The 19175-nt window shown below is 35.3% G+C and overlaps 1 protein-coding gene across 5 annotated transcripts in view; it reads right to left on the bottom strand.

The window, feature by feature from the left end:
• gabrg2 (gamma-aminobutyric acid type A receptor subunit gamma2) overlaps positions 1-15171 on the bottom strand; it is a 98167-nt gene extending 82996 nt beyond the window's left edge. For 4 of the 5 annotated variants that reach the window (XR_015519594.1, XM_087299726.1, XM_087299727.1 and 1 more), the window contains exon 1: positions 14787-15136. Coding sequence is in view for 4 of the 5 variants with exons in the window: in XM_087299726.1 (XP_087155852.1) it covers positions 14787-14902 (116 nt within the window). In the remaining variant the exon portion in view is untranslated. 5 annotated transcript variants of the gene reach the window in all.
• Positions 15172-19175: the final 4004 nt, after the last annotated feature.

The raw sequence follows: 19175 nt of genomic DNA on the forward strand, positions 1-19175 counted from the left end.
CAAGTTATTATTTGTTGTTCCTAAAACTTGGATAGGCGACAAGACTTTTGTCAGGTAGTGTATACAGTAAATACGAGCAATATCACACTTGAGTATAAGTATACCACTGCAATATACAGCCATATTGCAGTGCTACGAGTCTAAGTATTGACAGCAAAGGTGTCTTATTGTAAACAGACACACACTCTGCACATCCAAAACGAAATTAACCCTATGCAGTAAAATTCATGCCACAGGGTCTTGACCTAATGTCAAAATTGTGTAATGAGTAGGAAGTGATAATGTGTAGGTCGTGTCTTGAAACAGTGTGTCTCTAAAGCCCTTTTGTGTGAGGGAGATCAGAAACTACTTTCTTCCTAAATGTATTCACATCTAAAGGTAACTGCATTTATTGCTTCCCAAAAACCATTACGAAATCAATAAAATTTTTTTTAAATTTTAAAATAAATATTTTAGCAATAGTAATCAAGTTATTTCGTTTTGTAATGTTTTAGAGATGACAAACTGGGATTTTATTCACAGTTTAAGATTATTATGGCATGGAGTTCTACATCTATTTCTCTGACAAGTCTGGGTATTTACCAACTTTAACCCCATAAAAGTCAAAGTAAAGCAAACACTAGGTTAATATATAGTACTATATTAGACGTGTCAATAATTCAATGAATTGTAAATAATATTAGGGCTGCACGATTAATCGGAAAAAAGATCACGATCTCGATTCGACCCTACACACGATCTTAATTCAGCTGTTCTACGATTCAGCCAATTATATTTTCAAGGTCAGGAGAGAAGCTTAAAGGCGGCCGCACAGGTCCTCACAGGAACATGAACACCTTCAAATGGCGTTAAAAGTGTCACATACTGTATTTATAAGGTATGATTCACCCAGAAATGTCATTTCTGTCTCATGTAATGATGTATTCTTGGCCGCGAAATCACACGTGAGCTGACCACGAGCTAACGAGCACGCGCACGCATGTAGCACACCAGTGACGGCTACTTTAGGGAACAGAACCTGCATAGGCTGTGACTAACAAGTTATACAGTTGTAAACAACGTTCAGTTTGTTGCACAGAGCGATCGTTTGAGAGCCGCGCTGACAGAATGATTTGCATGTGTGTGTGTTTTATCACAGTGACGGCAGCCATGAGCCGCACTGGGAAGTGGAAGTGAAAGTGAAACCTGTGCACACATCATTTAAATCAGGGGTTTTCAAAGTGTGAGGCGCGCCTCCCCTGGGGGGCGCCAGAGCATGTCAGGAGAGGCGCGGGAAAAATATTATATAATAAAAATATAACTATTAAGTTTAATTATTATATGTATTTTATTATATTTAAACGTTTCAATTAAACAAAGCTAAAAAAAATAATACGTCGAAAATAAGAAAACCTTTTTTACCCAGAAGGCCATAGCTGTGAATTCGCTTCTGTTTGGCAAGCCCGCCAATACAGGTATATGCCTGCTAATACAATGGATCGGTTTCTGAGACCCCCCCGATTCAAAGCCTTCAAGTTCAGGGCTTAAACCCAAAAGACGACGATATGATGGTCAGTCTTTGAGTTTAGGATTTACGTGGACAGGACCAGCTGATGAACCACGACTTTTATGTGTGGTTTGTCAAGATATTTTGGCTAATGACAGCATGAGACCCACTAAACTTCGACTGTTTTGACTGGGATGGACAGTTCTTGGATCTGTTCTATTCATATTGAACCATTATCCTAGTTTTAAAAACGTCATATTAAAATACTTGTTATTACTCTGTAAATAATTGCACTTTCATGCAAATGATGATAAAAGTGAGTTAACAGTCTGACATCTGTCTGTGTCTTTATATATACTATATATATATATATATATATATATATATATATATATATATATATATATATATATGTGTGTGTGTGTGTGTGTGTGTGTGTGTGTGTGTGTGTGTGTGTGCGTGCGTGTGTGTGTGCGTGCGTGTTTGGGAGGAGGGGGGCGCCAATGGATAAGTTGTGTCAAAAGGGAGGCCCACTGTCTTAGACTTTGAAAAACCCTGATTTAAATGATCATAACGCATTTTACAGTTATGATTACAATAGCAGTTTGTTTTTTTTCTTTCTTTCATAGCTAACACATAGTGTTGTGCATGAAAATAAGTGTTTTACAGTGTCATTATAGCTACTCTAGCTTATATAATGTTGGATATAAAATGTCTGCTTTTGCCAGTGAAAACAAATGGACTAATAATGCTGACAATGACAAAATGACAAGCACATGTCTTAAACATAATTATTCAACTTCATAATTATGAATAGCTGTATTCTGATGTCATCATTTTCCTGTGAATTAACAAACAGGACAAATTGAAAGTCTGTTCAAGTACACCATAATGACTATAATGACTATACTTCAGCTGCTCCAGAACGCAGCAGCACGAGTGGTCTTTAATGAACCTAAAAGAGCACATGTCACTCCGCTGCTCATCCGTTTGCACTGGCTGCCAGTTGCTGCTCGCATTAAATTCAAAGCTCTGATGTTTGCCTACAAAGCGACTTCTGGCTTTGCTCCTTATCTGCTCTCACTTCTGCAGATGTATGTGCCCTCCAGAAACTTGCGTTCTGTGAATGAACGTCGCCTCGTGGTTCCATCCCAAAGGGGGAAGAAATCTCTTTCCCGAACGCTCGCTTTCAATCTGCCCAGTTGGTGGAATGAACTCCCTAACTGCATCAGAACGGCAGAGTCACTCGCTGTCTTCAAGAAACGACTAAAAACTCAACTATTTAGTCTCCACTTCACTTCCTAATCTGCAATTGCCTCTCTGAATATACCACTAACTGTACTCAAAAAAAATAAATAAATAAAAATTTTACTATTGCTTTTCTTCTTAGACTTTACAGACCTGAAACTTGCCTACAGCACTTATTCATTGTTGCTCTTAAAGTTGTGTAAATTGCTCCCTTGTCCTCATTTGTAAGTCGCTTTGGATAAAAGCGTCTGCTAAATGACTAAATGTAAATGTATACAAAGTTGATCATTTAACACAGGCCTAATATTATTAGTGTTGTTTTACCTTATCGTCACTTTAGAATTATAAGGTTCTATCTGACATTTTTTGTGAAAATTTAGTTATTGACATATTCTTATTAAATGACAACTTATTGTTTACATTTTAAGACTTTTAAAAAACAAACAAACAAAAAAAATATTGCACACATGTTTGCTATATGGATTGCAAAAACTTTGAAGCTCAATATCTCAAAATCCTTCAGAACGCAGAAAGAACCTTATAATTCCAAGGTGATGATATGTATGAGAATTACCAATAACAATAGCCTACTCATATTAACCTTTATTTTACATCTAAATAATCGTGAGAAAGAATCGTGATCTTGATTTTAAGCAAAAAAAATGAATCACATTTTAACCCTAAATAATAAATAATATATAATTCTTTCTTTTGGAGTTAGGTCAATATCATGATAGTACCGTATTCTGTAATAAAAGCTTTGACAATTAATCAAAACAAAATTTAATACCAACACAATCTAATGTCAGAACAATATAACATCAACTACCAAACACTATTAACATGCAGCATTTTGCAAATCACTCGCTTTCCTTTGGCTTATTTCATGCTTTATCAGTGGTCTACGCAGTGGAATGAACCGCTAATTACTCTGATAGTTTAACACAGTAGATGCTTCTCTCAGTGCTGGAAAACACCCACACAGTCTCCCATTTACTAAACAATATCATTTAACACACAGCAACGTAAAGATGCCAAGTAAATCAGTCAAAAACAAAGCAAATCAAACATAATATAAAGCTCTGGTGTAAATAGTAGATGCTTGTGACCAACTATTGCTTTTTAGATATATTCAAAAGCAATTATATTTTACATTTAGCCATAGAATCCAGAATAAGTCTGTCAGAAGGATGCTCTCAACAGGGAATGAGAGCACTCAACAGCTGTTGTTGCAATGAAAGTCCCATGTCTGACATCATTGAAACACACTAATAGGCACTATGGTTATGCATTAAGCATAAATATGAAACCTAAACAACTATATTCCCAGCAAAAAAAAATACTCTATATGCATTATGTGGTTCAACAGCCACAGTATATGTCAAACTATAGTGAGTTCAGTCCTCTGCTTGGCACCCGCTGGCAGATTGATACACACGGATGCTGGATCAGTGCTGATACTAGCAGAATATCGCATGATTGTCAGCCAATCATATATCCATTCGCTTATTTTTTCTTCTGGTTAGTCTCTGTTTCAGAGGTCGCCACAGCGCAATGAACCGCCAACTATTCCGACATATGTTTTACTTCCAGCAGCTGTTCTGGGAAACACCCATACACTCTCGCATTCACACACATTCATACACTACGGCCAATTTTGTTCATTCACTTCACTTATACTGCATGTCTTTGGACTGTGGGGGAAACCGGAGCACTCAGAGGAGACCCACACGAGAACAGGCAAACTCCACACAGAATATATATATATATATATATATATATATATATATATATATATATATATATATATATATATATATATATATATATATATATATATATAAACCCTTATAAAATACTTCATGGCAAAATGATAAATAACATAACTTTAACTGTTCTGTCAACAAGACAATTTTTTGTATTACCACTGATGTAATGTTGTAAAATTTAGGATGAACCTCATTTACTATGTGATAGTATTTTTAAACAGTTGCCCGCAAAATAAAAAAAAATGCCAGAACAGTGAAAACAACCTAAATTGCAGTCCACTAAGTTACCGCTGTAAGCCAATGTTCCAGGGCTTAGCCCCAGATCTCCCTGGCCCAGTTTAACCCTGGGATTAGGATATGGAAGGACTGACAACAGGCTATTAAATTGTTTTAAAAAAATATTATTTTGTTTCTAGTATTGTCAACACTGAGACATTTGTTAGGCATTCCACAACCCTATAGTATAAATAAAATGACTTTAATGCAACAATCTATTTTGAAGATCAGATTTATTTGCTTGTCGGCTTAGTCCCTTTATTAATCTGGGGTCGCCACAGCGGAATGAACCGCCAACTTATCCAGCATATGTTTTAGGCAAAGGATGCCCTTCCAGCTGCAACCCATCACTGGGAAACATCCATGCACACTCATTCACACAATATAGCTTACCCAGTTCACCTTTAGTGCATGTTTTTGGATTTGTGAGGGAAACCCACACAAACACAGGGAGAACATGCAAACTTTACACAAAAATGCCAACTGACCCAGCTGGGGCTCGAACCAGCGACCTTCTTGCTAAGAGGCGATCATGCTATCCACTGTGCCTCTAAATATTACAAAGATTTTAATCTTACTTGTAAAGAGATTTAGATATACAATACAACTATGCATAATCGGATAAGAGACAAATATATTTATATATCATCGGCCACTTTATTAGGTACACCTTACTAATACCAGGTTGGACCCCTTTTGCCTTCTATGCCTTAATCCTCAGTGGCATAGATTCAACAAGGTACTGGAAATATTCCTCTGAGATTTTGCTCTATATTGACATGATAGCATCAGTCGCTGCAGATTTGTCGGCTGCACATCCATGATGAATATCTCCCATTCCACCACATCCCAAAGGTGCTCTATTGGATTGAGTCTGGAGACTGTGGAGGCCATTTGAAAGAGTGAAATAATATATAGTAAAATAAGTATGTAAAAAAACAGAAAATGTACTGACAACTAGGGCCGGAGAGGGACTCCTTTTCATCCCTGGAGTTTCAAGCCTCAGACCGGCCCACCTCAGTTCACGACTAACTATATTAAAAAAGGTCATTTCCAAATCAGTTTCTAATGGCACCATCATTCAATTCAATTCAATTCAGCTTTATTTGTATAGCGCTTTTACAATGTAGATTGTGTCAAAGCAGCTTCACATAAATGGTCATAGTAACTGGAACAGTGTAGTTCAGTTTTTAGTGTTTAAGTTCAGTTCAGTTTAGCTCAGTTCAGTGTGGTTTAATCATTACTGAGAGTTCAAACACTGAATCATGTCTTTTTCAAGAAAACAGCTGCTTTAGAACTTCAAATGTTCAACAACCCTAACAGTATTATATGTCTTAACAATAAAAATGACAAAAAAAAAAAACCCTCAGATTCTCAGAGACTCAAATTTAGAGATTCAAACCCGGGTCGGCGGCGGCATAATGCAATGTGCTGACCACTGGAGCACAACGGGGTTTAAAAAATAGGTTTCAAATAGGTTTAAAAAATTCAATATTTTCCCAAGTGTAACTACTACTGTAAGAAAATAATAGAACTCGGTACATACTTTCTGTATTATCTTTGCTTGAACTGAGCCGACCTAATCCTGTTTATATGAATTAAACCTGCTTCCGACCAGGTTTGAGCTAGCAGAACTGTTGCTATGACAACAACTCTGAGATCAGTTTTGAAGAATGAAACGATCCTGGATCATGTCAAATCGTCAATAACCAAATCCAACTGAGTAATCCACATACGAAGAACGGACCCCTGGTCTCTAAAAAAATAGAGACTTGTATTTTTGGTTTCCCTGTCCTTTTATGTTGCTAACCCCCTCCCTAGAAAAAAAAAAACGGGTTTGTAACACTATGATGTAGCTAAACTGTAAAGAAAAGGTTTGTTACACTGGGGGAAAAGTAATGATCATCTAATTCATAATCTACATGTGAGGATATAACATGAACTTCAAAACATGCCCCAAGAGGCCACTGTGCATCGCTGAAGGCCACTGCGTCAGATTTTTCTTTCATCGAGTTTATGAAATAACATAGCTGTTAAATGAAAACCCGGTTCGACTCAGCCTTTTGATACTTCACAGTGTAGAGTGGCTCATAAAAAGATGACAGTTCCATTAATGGGATGTTGATGCCATTTATATGTACTGGGTCCAGCTCTTCCTCCAAATTACACCATCTGGCGTATGTACTTGTCCATCGCTTTTACAAAATGAGGCTGCAGGGAGCCACAAGAAACCAAATGTCCTCGTGTACACTGTCCTGAGGATACGGTGCGATTAACAATACATCAGCTGACACACAGAGCCCTGCAATCCCTAAATATATGACAGTCTGGCTGTGCAGAGATCAGCTCAAGTGTAAATATAGTTTAAATGTACTTCTCCGCACACATTTTGGATCTTATCTTCGGTTGACTTTCTATACATAAGCTCTGCTTCAGAACATTTATTCATTCATTTTCCTTTGACTTAGTCCCTGATTATCAGGAGTCGCCACAGTGCAATGAATCGCGAACTATTCCGCCATATATCATAAGGCTTGGGCGAAGCAGTGGAGCAGTAGGAAGTGCTGTCGCCTCACAGCAAGAAGGTCGCTGGTTCGAGCCTCGGCTCAGTTGGCGTTTCTGTGTGGAGTTTGCATGTTCTCCCTGCGTTCGCGTGGGTTTTTACTTGCTGGATAAGTTGGCGGTTCATTCCGCTGTGGCGACCCCAGATTAATAAAGGGACTAAGCCGACAAGAAAATGAATGAATGAATGAATTCTAAGGCTTGATTGATTGATTGATATGTTTTACGCAGCGGATGCCCTTCCAGCTGCAACCCAGTACTGGGAATCACCCATACACTCTTGCATTCATACTCACTTATATACTACGACCAATTTTGTTCACCCACTTGACCTACAGCGCATGTCTCAGGACCGTGGGGGAAACCAGAGCACCCAAAGGAATCCCGTGTGAACACAGGGAGAACATGCAAACTCTACACAGAAATTGTCCAGCCACTGAGCCACCGTGCTGCCCTGCTTCAGAACATCTTCCATGATAATGTCGAGGTGTTACTTTGGACCGTGCTCCTAAAGCAGCACGCTGAGCACTATCAAAAGCAGCAGCGATCTTTTCATCATACCACCATTCACTCTTTTAATCCCCGCGGTGCAACTTCAGATGGAAATGTCACTTAGTCCTGGGGGGCAGGCGACACGTGTCACCAGCAGCCACACCGTCAGGCATCTGATGAGCTTTTGATCTCCTTCAACCTGACACTTGCCTGCTCTATTCCTCATGGGTCTGAAAAATGTCCTGCAAAGATCGCAATAACTCGTCTACTGATACAAGTCAAGTCAAAGTGATTTACTTTCAGAGGGATATTTTCAAGAGGGCTGTTGATGTCTGCTAATATGATTATGTACACTGTAAAATCATTAATTCATTTCCTTATCGGCTTAGTCTTATTAATCCGGTGTTGCCACAGCGGAATGTACCGCCAAATTATCCAACACATTTTTAGGCAGCAGATGCCCTTCCAGCCGCAACCCATCTCTGGGAAACAGCCACACACACTCATACACTACAGACAATTTAGCCTACCCAATTCGCCTGTACCGCATGTCTTTGGACTGTGGGGGAAACGGGAGCACCTGGAGGAAACCCACGCGAACGGAGGGAGAACATGCAAACTCCACACAGAAACGGCAACTGACCCAGCCGAGGCTTGAACTAGCGACCTTCTTGCAGTGAGGTGACAGCACTACCTACTGCGCCACTGCGTCGCCACTGTAAAATAATCTAAATTACATTTTTTTTTCTCATGACTTCGTAATGTATAACTTTATATATATTTTTAACATGTAACTTCCCCTTTTACCACGGTAAAGCTCAAAGTGTCTTCTTTCCATTGATACCCAGTTTGTGTTTGTAGCTCACTGGAGTCAGGAACTGTTACTATTTAAAGTTTGGTAGGTGTAATTCCTTAAAATTGAGCAACAGTGTACAGCAATTTTCAGATCTCTCCAGAGATGTTCAATAGGATTTAGGTCTGGGCTCTGGCTGGGCCACTCAAGGACATTGACCGAGTTGTTGTGAAGCCACTTCACTGATATTTTGGCAGTGTGCTTTGTGTCATTGTCCTGCTGGAAGATGAACTGTCACCCCAGTCTGAGGTCAAGAACACTCTGAAGCTGCAACCCATCTCTGGGAAACATCCACACACACTCATACACTACGGTCAATTTCATTCAGGATGTCTCTGTACGTTGCTGCATTCATCTTTCCCTCTATCCTGACTAGTCTTCCAGTTCCTGCTGCTGAAAAACAACCCCACAGCATGATGATCGCTTACTTATGAGAGACACCAGGCCACGCGCTTGTCATTTCAGGTCAAAATACCCACACAAGTGAAAATGAGTGCCGAATAGCAGCAGTGAGAAGATTGTAAATAAAAAAGGATGTCAGAGTGGCTTTTAGGTTTCTTTTCTTGTGCATCCCAGCCCCTAGCTCCCCATCTGAAAGAGTTTTTTTTTTTAATCATAGAGGTAATATAGTCATTTAACTTCACAAATTGTAATGTTGCAGTATGTATTTGAATATTGATGGCTGGTTCCTTTACTTGAAAGCTCAGATTTTATCCTCATAATTTGTTTTGTTGACAGAGTTTAGGGTTTACTGTGTCATTATTATTCACATCTTAAAGTTTGCTTTGATTGTTCAGCGTTCACACTTTACCATTGCACACACTTTAACATTTTATTTATCAAGTTTAAGAGTCTCTAACACTTATGTTTATTTCATTATAAAGAGATGAGATCATTTGTTTAAGGGCCATTCTTCAACTACGGGCACGTTTAGCCTTGTGAAGTTGAGTAAAAAAAAACTTGTTCAAAATGAACGTAACACAGCCTCATAAGTTTAAACAATTAGTCTAGCTTTAAGATCTGTAAGAGGACAAATTTAGATAAGAAGAGAAACATTTTTGCCATCGTGAACTGAACAAATGTCAATTCCACCACATCTCCATATACAGCTTATTTCCAAATGATATAAATGATGGCAGTCAAACATTGTCTAAGATCATTTTTGTATCTAGTTTAACCAATCTTTCCACAATTTATATAATAATTATACATTTGTCAATTAAATAAATTAGTTGTATGCTGAAATGTGGACCTGTCAAACTCAAAAATGTAATATTAATTTGGTTAAGAGCTTATTATAAAATAAACAAACTGAATTTGTATATCAAATAGAGCATAAGCTTATACATTGTGGATACACTTTTAATTCGTGATGAGAACTTTTAAAATATTTTTTTAAATGTTGGTGGTGATGGAAATGACATTTCAACAGTTTATTGTGAAAAGAATTAAAAATAGCTTCAGCGATTAGCTTTGAATTATTTACCTTCATTTTGTTTGGTTTTTAAAAGCATCTTTGAAGGTACAACATGTTTGGAAATTATGTAGAATTAATGTATTTCCTGATTAAGCAATATTTACCTTGATTTTTCTTGATTTTGAAGTGTTTTTGATAAAAATTTTAATATCCTTCATCTTGAACATGTGCACTATTAATTTTCATAGAAACCACCTAAATAATCTCTCACACAAACTTTTTAAAGCGACATGACAGTGTTGTCCTGGAAATGACACTGATACTGTGCGACAGCTATAATTTGTGTAAGAAAATAATATTGATAATAGTCTCACATTAATAACTATAAAATATGTATTTTTTTCACTAGTGCTTAATAAGAACACATTAATAGATAAATAATATTTTAAAATGTTGTTTTCACTGTTAAAGTTTAAAACTCTGGGTGCACGACAAGGTAAATCAGTGATTTTGTTTTGACACCTAAAATGAGGTTGAATGCTGTGAAAAATATATAACAGAAAGCTAGTATTCTTTAAAGTAGGTTTTATTGTGTATTTTATTGGTAGTTTGACAAAGATATTTATTTATATATATATATATATATATATATATATATATATATATATATATATATATGATCAAAGGACATAAAAGTGCCCATAGATGAAGAATTACCCTTAAAAACTTTTGTTTTTGACTATTAAAACTATTTGCCGTAGTAATGTTGGTAAATTAAAATAGTTACATTTAAAATAATCCTAATATTCCTAAATGTGTTGTTATAAAATATTCAATAATTATCTATATCGAATGATATAAAACATGATTTCATGATAATTTTTTTTTTGCAATTTTACCCAGCCCTTTTCAAAATCATAAATAAATGGGGAAAAATGTAAATAAAAACATTAAAAACACAAAATATGAAAAATTGCTTATTTACGGATATATATATATATATATATATATATATATATATATATATATATATATATATATATATATATATATATATATATATATATATATATATATACATTACAGTGTATCAATCAAAAACCAACAAGGAAAGAAGCACACTTTCAGAAAGAACACAGTCTTCTTCTTTTTCCTTCTTTTTCAAGCGTATGGAGGAGATAACCCTAAGTGACAGCATTAGTACCAGTCAATGCTAATTCTTCATTAGGCAGCTGTCAGTCAATGACTACAGTGCTGTTAAAGGTGTCGTAGGAGACCTTGGAGAATGCTAACATTAGCCTGCTAGCACTGAAAGACTACAGTACATCCTACAATGCATCCATCCTTTCAATGGAGTTCCTGCTGCTACTGACAGCGCTAGTGTTTTCAAGGTCTTTCATCTTGTTTTACGCTCGAACGACTTAATTAATGCTTAAGTTTATTTAACTGATTGTATTTTAATTACTTTTCAAAAAGTACAACATCTTTTGGGAGTTTGTGCAAAAAATGTGTGTCGTGGCTGCACGATTTGGAGAAGAAAATCTAATTGTGAATTGTGAGCGCACATATCGAAGATATCTAAAGAGAAGTCTTTCACTCTAGGTTAAAAATCCTACACTTTTTCTTTTCTTTTGACTTTTACTAAATAAATAAGGAGATGAAAACGACAACCCTAGCTCATTCTGAAAACCAAGTCCCGCGGACGTTTCTGGACACTGCAATTTACGTAGCCGAATGACTGCATTTATTTTTTATGCGAACACTACGGGGTGGTGTGACGCCGGTTGGGTTTAGAGAAGGAGGGTGGGTCGCCCAGTCAATCATTCAGTCATTTAGTCAGTCGGATAGACGGTCACTCGACAGCGGCCTCCGGCAGCAAATTGCGAAGTGCGCGAATGGTCACGTGATTTACGTTTTTGGTGGCGTAGTGTGGACGAAGATATGTTCAGAAACACTAGTTGAAATGCTAGTGTGGACGCGGATCGTTTTTGATCTAAAATGCCGTTTAAAACTATAACGCATTAGTGTAAACAGGTCCTAAGGCACTCGGTCTCAGCCTCGAGCCAACACAACCTCGGCTCAGTTGGCATTTCTGTGAGGAGTTTGCATGTTCTCCCTGCGTTCGCGTGGGTTTCCTCCGGGTGCTCCGGTTTCCCCCACAGTCCAAAGACATACTGCAGGTGAATTGGGTAGGCTAAATTGTCCGTAGTGTGAGTTTATGACAGGCCCAGACGACAGGCTGGCCGGAATGTGTAAAAAGAGTCGTTATCATTTGGACAAGTTTAAAATGGCTTGTTCCTAAGAGCCAACCCCGCAACCATACGGGACTAAGACCAGAGAAGAAGAAGAAGATATACAGTAGATAATGACTGGTTTAACATAAAAAAGCTTTTATTATAATTACCACTGATGCTTTTGTGGCTTATGTGACTAAATGCTCCAGCCCTTAAAAGGCCACGACTAGGCATTCTGGTTTACTATGAATTATTATCCTTAGTAGGCCTTTAAGACTGTAGTGATACAGGCAATTGACTCTGTTGACGTCTCCACCTAAGAACTTCCATTTGAAGATCTAGGGTTTATAAATAGTCAGCAGATTACCCTGCAAAAAAACATAGTTCTAGTTTTAGCAAGCTTAAGCTATGTGAATGCTTTGTGACTTTTCCTTTCACGAAACAGATGCCACTGGATAACTGTTTTCAGTGCTGATTATCTGTTAATTTGTTTTTAATTTGCCTTCTTTTTTCATCTTTAATAACAATAATAATAATAATAAAAGTACACATACATTACTTTAGATGTACACTTTAGATTTAGATTTTATACATATATACGGTTGAAATCATTATTATTATTAGTATTATTAAGTAATTTATAATGGAAATACTTCATAACAATTAATTTCTAGTAAATGATTTATATTACCTTTGCTATGATAACGGTACATAATATTTTACTAGAATTATTTTGCTAGAATTCAGCTATTTAATGGCATATGTAACTAGGTTAATTAGGTTAACTTGGCAAGTTAGGTTAATTAGGCAATCACTGTATAACAATGGTTTGTTCTGTAGATAATTGAAAAAAAATTGCTTGGTTTAAAAAAAAAACAACTGCTTTTATTTCAGTTAAAATAAAACAAATAAGACTTTCTCCGGTAGAAAAATGTAAATAAATATTTTTAAATTAAATTAAAAGTTAATTAAAATAATTAAAATAAAAGTATTTAAATAAATAAATCAATAAAATGTGTAAATAAATGCAATTAAAATTTTATTTAATTTAAATACTTAAAATAAATTAAATTAAATTAAATTAAATAAATTAAGTTGGCGGTTCATTCCGCTTTGATGACCCCGGATTAATAAAGGGACTAAGCCGAAAAGAAAATGAATAAATGAATGAATGAATAAATAGTTTAATTAAATTTAATCTCCACACTGTTTTTTTAAAAACAGTCAGGAAAAAAAACTGCTGTGTTTAAGGCAGAAATAAAGAGTTTTTCATTCTATTACACAAAGGTGGCTTTATTGTGTTTTAAGGAAAATCGGGCCACGAGTCCACATATATAAACATCAATTTTCTCTAAAAGTACATCATATCAAAAGTTTACTTAGGTTGTATTCTAATTAGGTTCTAATGAGCCCAAATAGCAAAGAGAAGTAAAAAAAAATACATGTAAAAAAATAAATAAATAAAAAAGATTGGGCCTAAAGAGGTTAAAAAAACCTGCTTTTATTCCACAAAAAAAAAAAAAGACTTTCTCCGGTAGAAAATGTTAAATAATTTAAACAATTATATTTAAATTAAATTAAAATGTTAATTTAAATAATTAAAAGAAAGTTATTTAAATAATAAATAAATAAATGTGTAAATAAATACAATTAAAAATGTAATTTAATTTAAATAAATAAATAAAATTAACTTAAATTAAATTAGATTAAATAAAATTATATGCAATCTTTCTCTCAAACACTTTTTTTAATTTATTTTTTTTTACGTCAGATATCTACTTTAATAATTCAGCTTGCAGCATTTTACCTTCTATGCCTAAGCTCAGACTGTGTCTAGTTAGGCCAGAATTGTTCCTGATTCTTCATCAGCAGGTGGAGAGGAGGAGTCTATCCCTGACTTAAATCTTCTTAAACAAAACGTCTTGACTGAAATGGCGTCATATACATGCCAAAGCCATAAACTATGACTACATTAAATGAGAAATAGCGTGCATGTTAAAGTGACAACAATACAGCCTGGTTCGGATTCAGGCTGAATTAATAACAGCTGTTTGAATAATGACACACCTTCTGAAAAGCAGTGCAATTACATAACTGTATTATTATTATTATTATTATTATTATTATTATTATTATTATTATTATTTAGGCACTTATTATTATTAAATATTTATTATTTTTTAATAAACATGATTTAGGGATTTTGTTGAGCTTATTTGAGTTTCGCCATATTTTACCACGGTAAATGTCCGATAGATATATATTTAAAGCTATATATATATATATGACAATCTGTCACACACGACAACGTATATCCATTACCCAGACTATAGAGAGGAGATTAGAGGAATCCAACGGAAATAGAGCAGCTCTCACCGCAGACACTCCAAACACACGAGCCGATACAAGGTTTGCGCACCGAAAACACACAATAATATGCTGTCCTTACCTCAGAGGAAGATGGGCGATTAGAAAAGCCCACAGAAAGAGCTTGAGTGTCACCGCGGGGATGGCCATCGCGTTCAGGCATTTAGAGGAAAAATGAAGAGAAGCCATGATCACCATCTTGCTCTCTCTTCACGCAGATGGACGTGTCCCCTTTATTTACTGCCTTTCTTCGCTATGACACATAGCAGAGCGCGTTGGATTTCTCGTCTCAGAGCCCGACTATCCAATAACGCACCGAGCAAAGCGAATGAAGGTATACTGCTCTATTAAAGCAACGGCGGGTATTCGGTGATATTAATAATAATCGCCAAAGACGAATGCGGTCTCCACCGTGGAACTGGGAAATAATGTGTGGATCTGCAGATGATGTGTGTGAAAGCGGATCTGATGCACGTCGCTGCAGCACACAACAACACATGCGTGGTAGAGATGAAATCAAAGCTCACATGCTTCTATTAATAAAACCAGTCGGCTATATATCCAGATAATATTAAAACTCACGCAAAGCATCCGCTAATGCCTTGCGTCTAAATTTACGTTTTTGTTATTATTATTATTATTATTTTTATTATTATTATTATTACTTATTACTAATTACTTATTACTACTATGCTTATTATTATTATTATTGTTGTTGTTTTTGTGCAGTATCCAATACAAAAGAGTAAATAAATAATCCCTAATTTAGGCTGAATGATGTTGGCGGTTGCCAAGCAGCTTATTCAAAATATTCGCTTTCAGTAGTGTTTTCGAGTTTAGACTCTGGATTTACTCGGTTTTTTAATAGTTTATGTTGTTAATGTATATTAAATCCATAAATGTAAATCTGGATTTACCCGTTTTCTGAATTATGTTGTTAATATTAAAGCCACAAATGTAGCCTAAATATATTCTTCATAAGTCAAAGAGGCTGGCTCCTATAGCATCGTCGTCTGTTTCTGAATGTGAATTATCGGAGTGATTGATATTTATCTGGCTGAGAGTGTTGTGATTGTGTTTGAGGAGGGAGCGAGACTGTCGTGATGAGCCCACAGGAAGCTGTCCTGCCTCACAGCATGAGGGAAAAGAATTAAGAGCATGGTAATTCCACGTGATGTCGGAGACCAATGACTGCGCACAGCTTACAGATGTCACTATGACTCTTAACTGAGGTGGAGTGACTGCATTTTAGTGACAGTGGCTGTTTTCTTCTACACTATGAACAAATAGCAAGCGTCAAGTTGTGTGGTTGTATTTCAGTACCATGGACAGCTCCGTAAGCGTCTTCCACTATAATGGTATATAGTTATATAGTTAGGGCAAAATAAGTAGCCCACCTGTCATTGTTTTTTTTCCCAAATATTTTTTAAGTGAGCTTTCTAAATATTTTCTTCTGGAGAAAATCTTATTTATTTTAGTTTTGCTGGAATAAAGGAATCATTTTAAGGTCAATATTAAAGAGCTTTTGAGTCAATATAGGGCCATATGCACTTGCAAAATAAAAGTTTGCAAAAAAAAAAAAAAAAAAAAAAAGAAGTGAGCAAAAAATAAATAAATATAAATCTCCAAAAACTGCAAAGAAACAATTTTTTTTGAGAAATAAAAATTAATTTTGCTAATAAAAATAAAAAACTGCAAAAGGGAAAATAAAAATCTTGTGCAATAAAAATGAAAATAGCAAAAAAAAAAATGCAATAAATAAATAAATAAATAAATAAATAAGTAAAAAAAAAAAACATATTTACAAATATAAAAAAAAAAAAAAAAAAACGATTCATTTGCAGAACATTTTCTATAGCGTTGCCTTTATAAACCCATCCAGTCAGTTGCAGTGCTCATTTTGATTTGGTTTATAGTAACCTACTACGATACCTACTGGGCTTTAAGACCACCTCGGTGATACTGTATCTCCAGGTGATGATGTTGCTTAAATACAGGCAGTTCCATTGACTGGCAGCCCCCTTGCCAAATCAGGGCCGCAAAGTGAAGTGCGGACACTTGAAGTGCAAAGAGGAGACAACACGCAAACTCACTAAAAAGCAAATCAAAATGAGCACTGCAATTGACTTTTGCAAACATATGTTAATTAATTATTAAAAAAAAAAAAAAAAAAAAAAATATATATATATATATATATATATATATATATATATATATAAATAAATATATATATATATATATATATATATATATATATATATATATATATATATATATATATATATATATATATATCAGTTCAGAGTCAGAATTATTAGCCCCCCTTAATTATTAGACCGCTTCTTTTATTTTTTCCCCATTTTTTCCCCCAATTATGTTTCTAAACATAATAGTTTTATAACATTTATTTAGTAATATTTGACTAAATATTTTTTCAAGACACTTCTATACAGCTTAAAGTGACATTTGAAGGCTTGACTAGGTTAATTAGGTTAACTAGGCAGGTTAGGGTAATTAGGCCAGTTATTGTTTGACGATGGTTTGTTCTGAAGACAGTCGAGAAAAAAATATACAGCTTAAAGGGGCTAATAATTTTGTCCCTTAAATGGTGTTTTAAAAATTAAAAACTGCTTTTATTCTAGCCGAAATAAAACAAATAAATTTTCTCCAGAAGAAAAACATTATCAGACATACTGTGAAAAATTCCTTACTCTGTTAAATATCATTTGGGAAATATTTAAAAAAGAAGAAAAAAAATTCAAAGGGGGGCGAATAATTCTGACTTACACTGTATATATATATATATATATATATATATATATATATATATATATATATATATATATATATATATATATATATATATACAGTATATACACACACACACACAAATTTACAAATAGTTATTACTTTATTAATTTTTTATTGCAAATATTTTTGTTTTTTGCACTGCTTGACTTTTTTGCAGTTTTTTTTTTTTTTTTTGCAATTTTCATTTTTATTTCTCCAAACTTAATTTTTCCCTTGCAGTTTTAAATTTTTGTTGGCAAAATAAATGTTTGTTTCTTAAAAAAATTATTTTCGCTTTGCGATTTTTGGAGATTTGGGTTTATTTATTTTTGCGCATTACTTTATTTTTTGTTTGCAAAAATTTCTTTTGTTTTGCAAGTATATATGGCCTAGATTGACTCCATAAAAAGTCCCTATTATGGGTTTTTGAAAATGAGATTCCACGCAGTGTGTAACACAGCCCTAAGTGAATGAAAACTAGGTTTAAATCTGGAAGTGCACTGTGTTTAAAACTATTGATTCTTCAAGGAAAGAGTCGACTCAAAGTCGAATAAATGAATTGAGTTGGGTTTGGATGTCTTGCCTGAACACATCAACATTGAGATGGTACAACACCAATGTAGTGCCGGATCTGGTAAAATGTGAACGTGTCTTTCCCAGTCAGTCCTGGAGGGCCGATGTCCTGCTGAATTTAGCTCCAACTTGCTTCAACACACCTTGCTGGAAGTTTCTAGTATACTTAGTAAGAGCTTGATTAGCTGGTTCAGGTGTGTTTGATTAGGGTTGGAGCTAAACTCTTCAGGATATCGGCCCACCAGAACCGAGTGTGGACATCCCTGCTCCAGATCATATCATGTAAGTGTGATTAAAATGGTTGCCTCATTTTTTGCAGTTTGCAAAATGTGTTTAATAGTGTGTTATAACTTGTATTCGCTCCGCACGGCTTGTAATCACTTATCTATTAGGGTGGGCCATTTATCTGGATACACCCTAATAAAATGGGAATGGTTGGTGATATTAACGTCTTGTTTGTGGCACATTAGTATATGAGGGCGAAAACTTTTCAAGATGGGTGGTGACCATGGTGGCCATTTTGTAGTCGGCCATCTTGAATCCAACTTTGTTTTTTTTTTAATAGGAAGAGGGTCATGTGACACATCAAACTTATTGGGAATTTCACAAGAAAAACAATGGTGTGCTTGGTTTTAGCGTAACTTTATTCTTTCATGAGTTATTTACAAGTTTCTGACCACTTATAAAATGTGTTCAATGTGCTGCCCATTGTGTTGGATTGTCAATGCAGCCCTCTTCTCCCACTCTTCACACTAGCTATGCTTCCATCCAAAAATGCGAATAAACTTCATGCGCAAAACTGGATTATCGCATAAAAGTTGTGCGAATGAAGCATCGTTTCCATCCAACGAGTCAAAGCGAACAAAATCGTCACTTCCTGATTAACTGGCGCCAAATATCAACAGTAAAAACTGCATTTGCTGCAGTAGGAGAAGCTGCATCAATCTTTGCTAAATGAATGCGCCTCAGAAGACAATCCTGACAAGCAGTGAGCGCGCAGTGGCGTTTGAAGGTGTCAGACGCGGAGCACAGGCGCTCTTGATTCTGGAGGTCATTAATAATATAATAAAATTAATACTGAAATGTTAAGGCGTTTTATAATGACAAA

Source organism: Danio rerio, chromosome 21 (genome assembly GCF_052040795.2).
Source record: "Danio rerio strain M-AB ecotype USA chromosome 21, GRCz13ab, whole genome shotgun sequence".
NCBI classification, from domain to species: domain Eukaryota; kingdom Metazoa; phylum Chordata; class Actinopteri; order Cypriniformes; family Danionidae; genus Danio; species Danio rerio.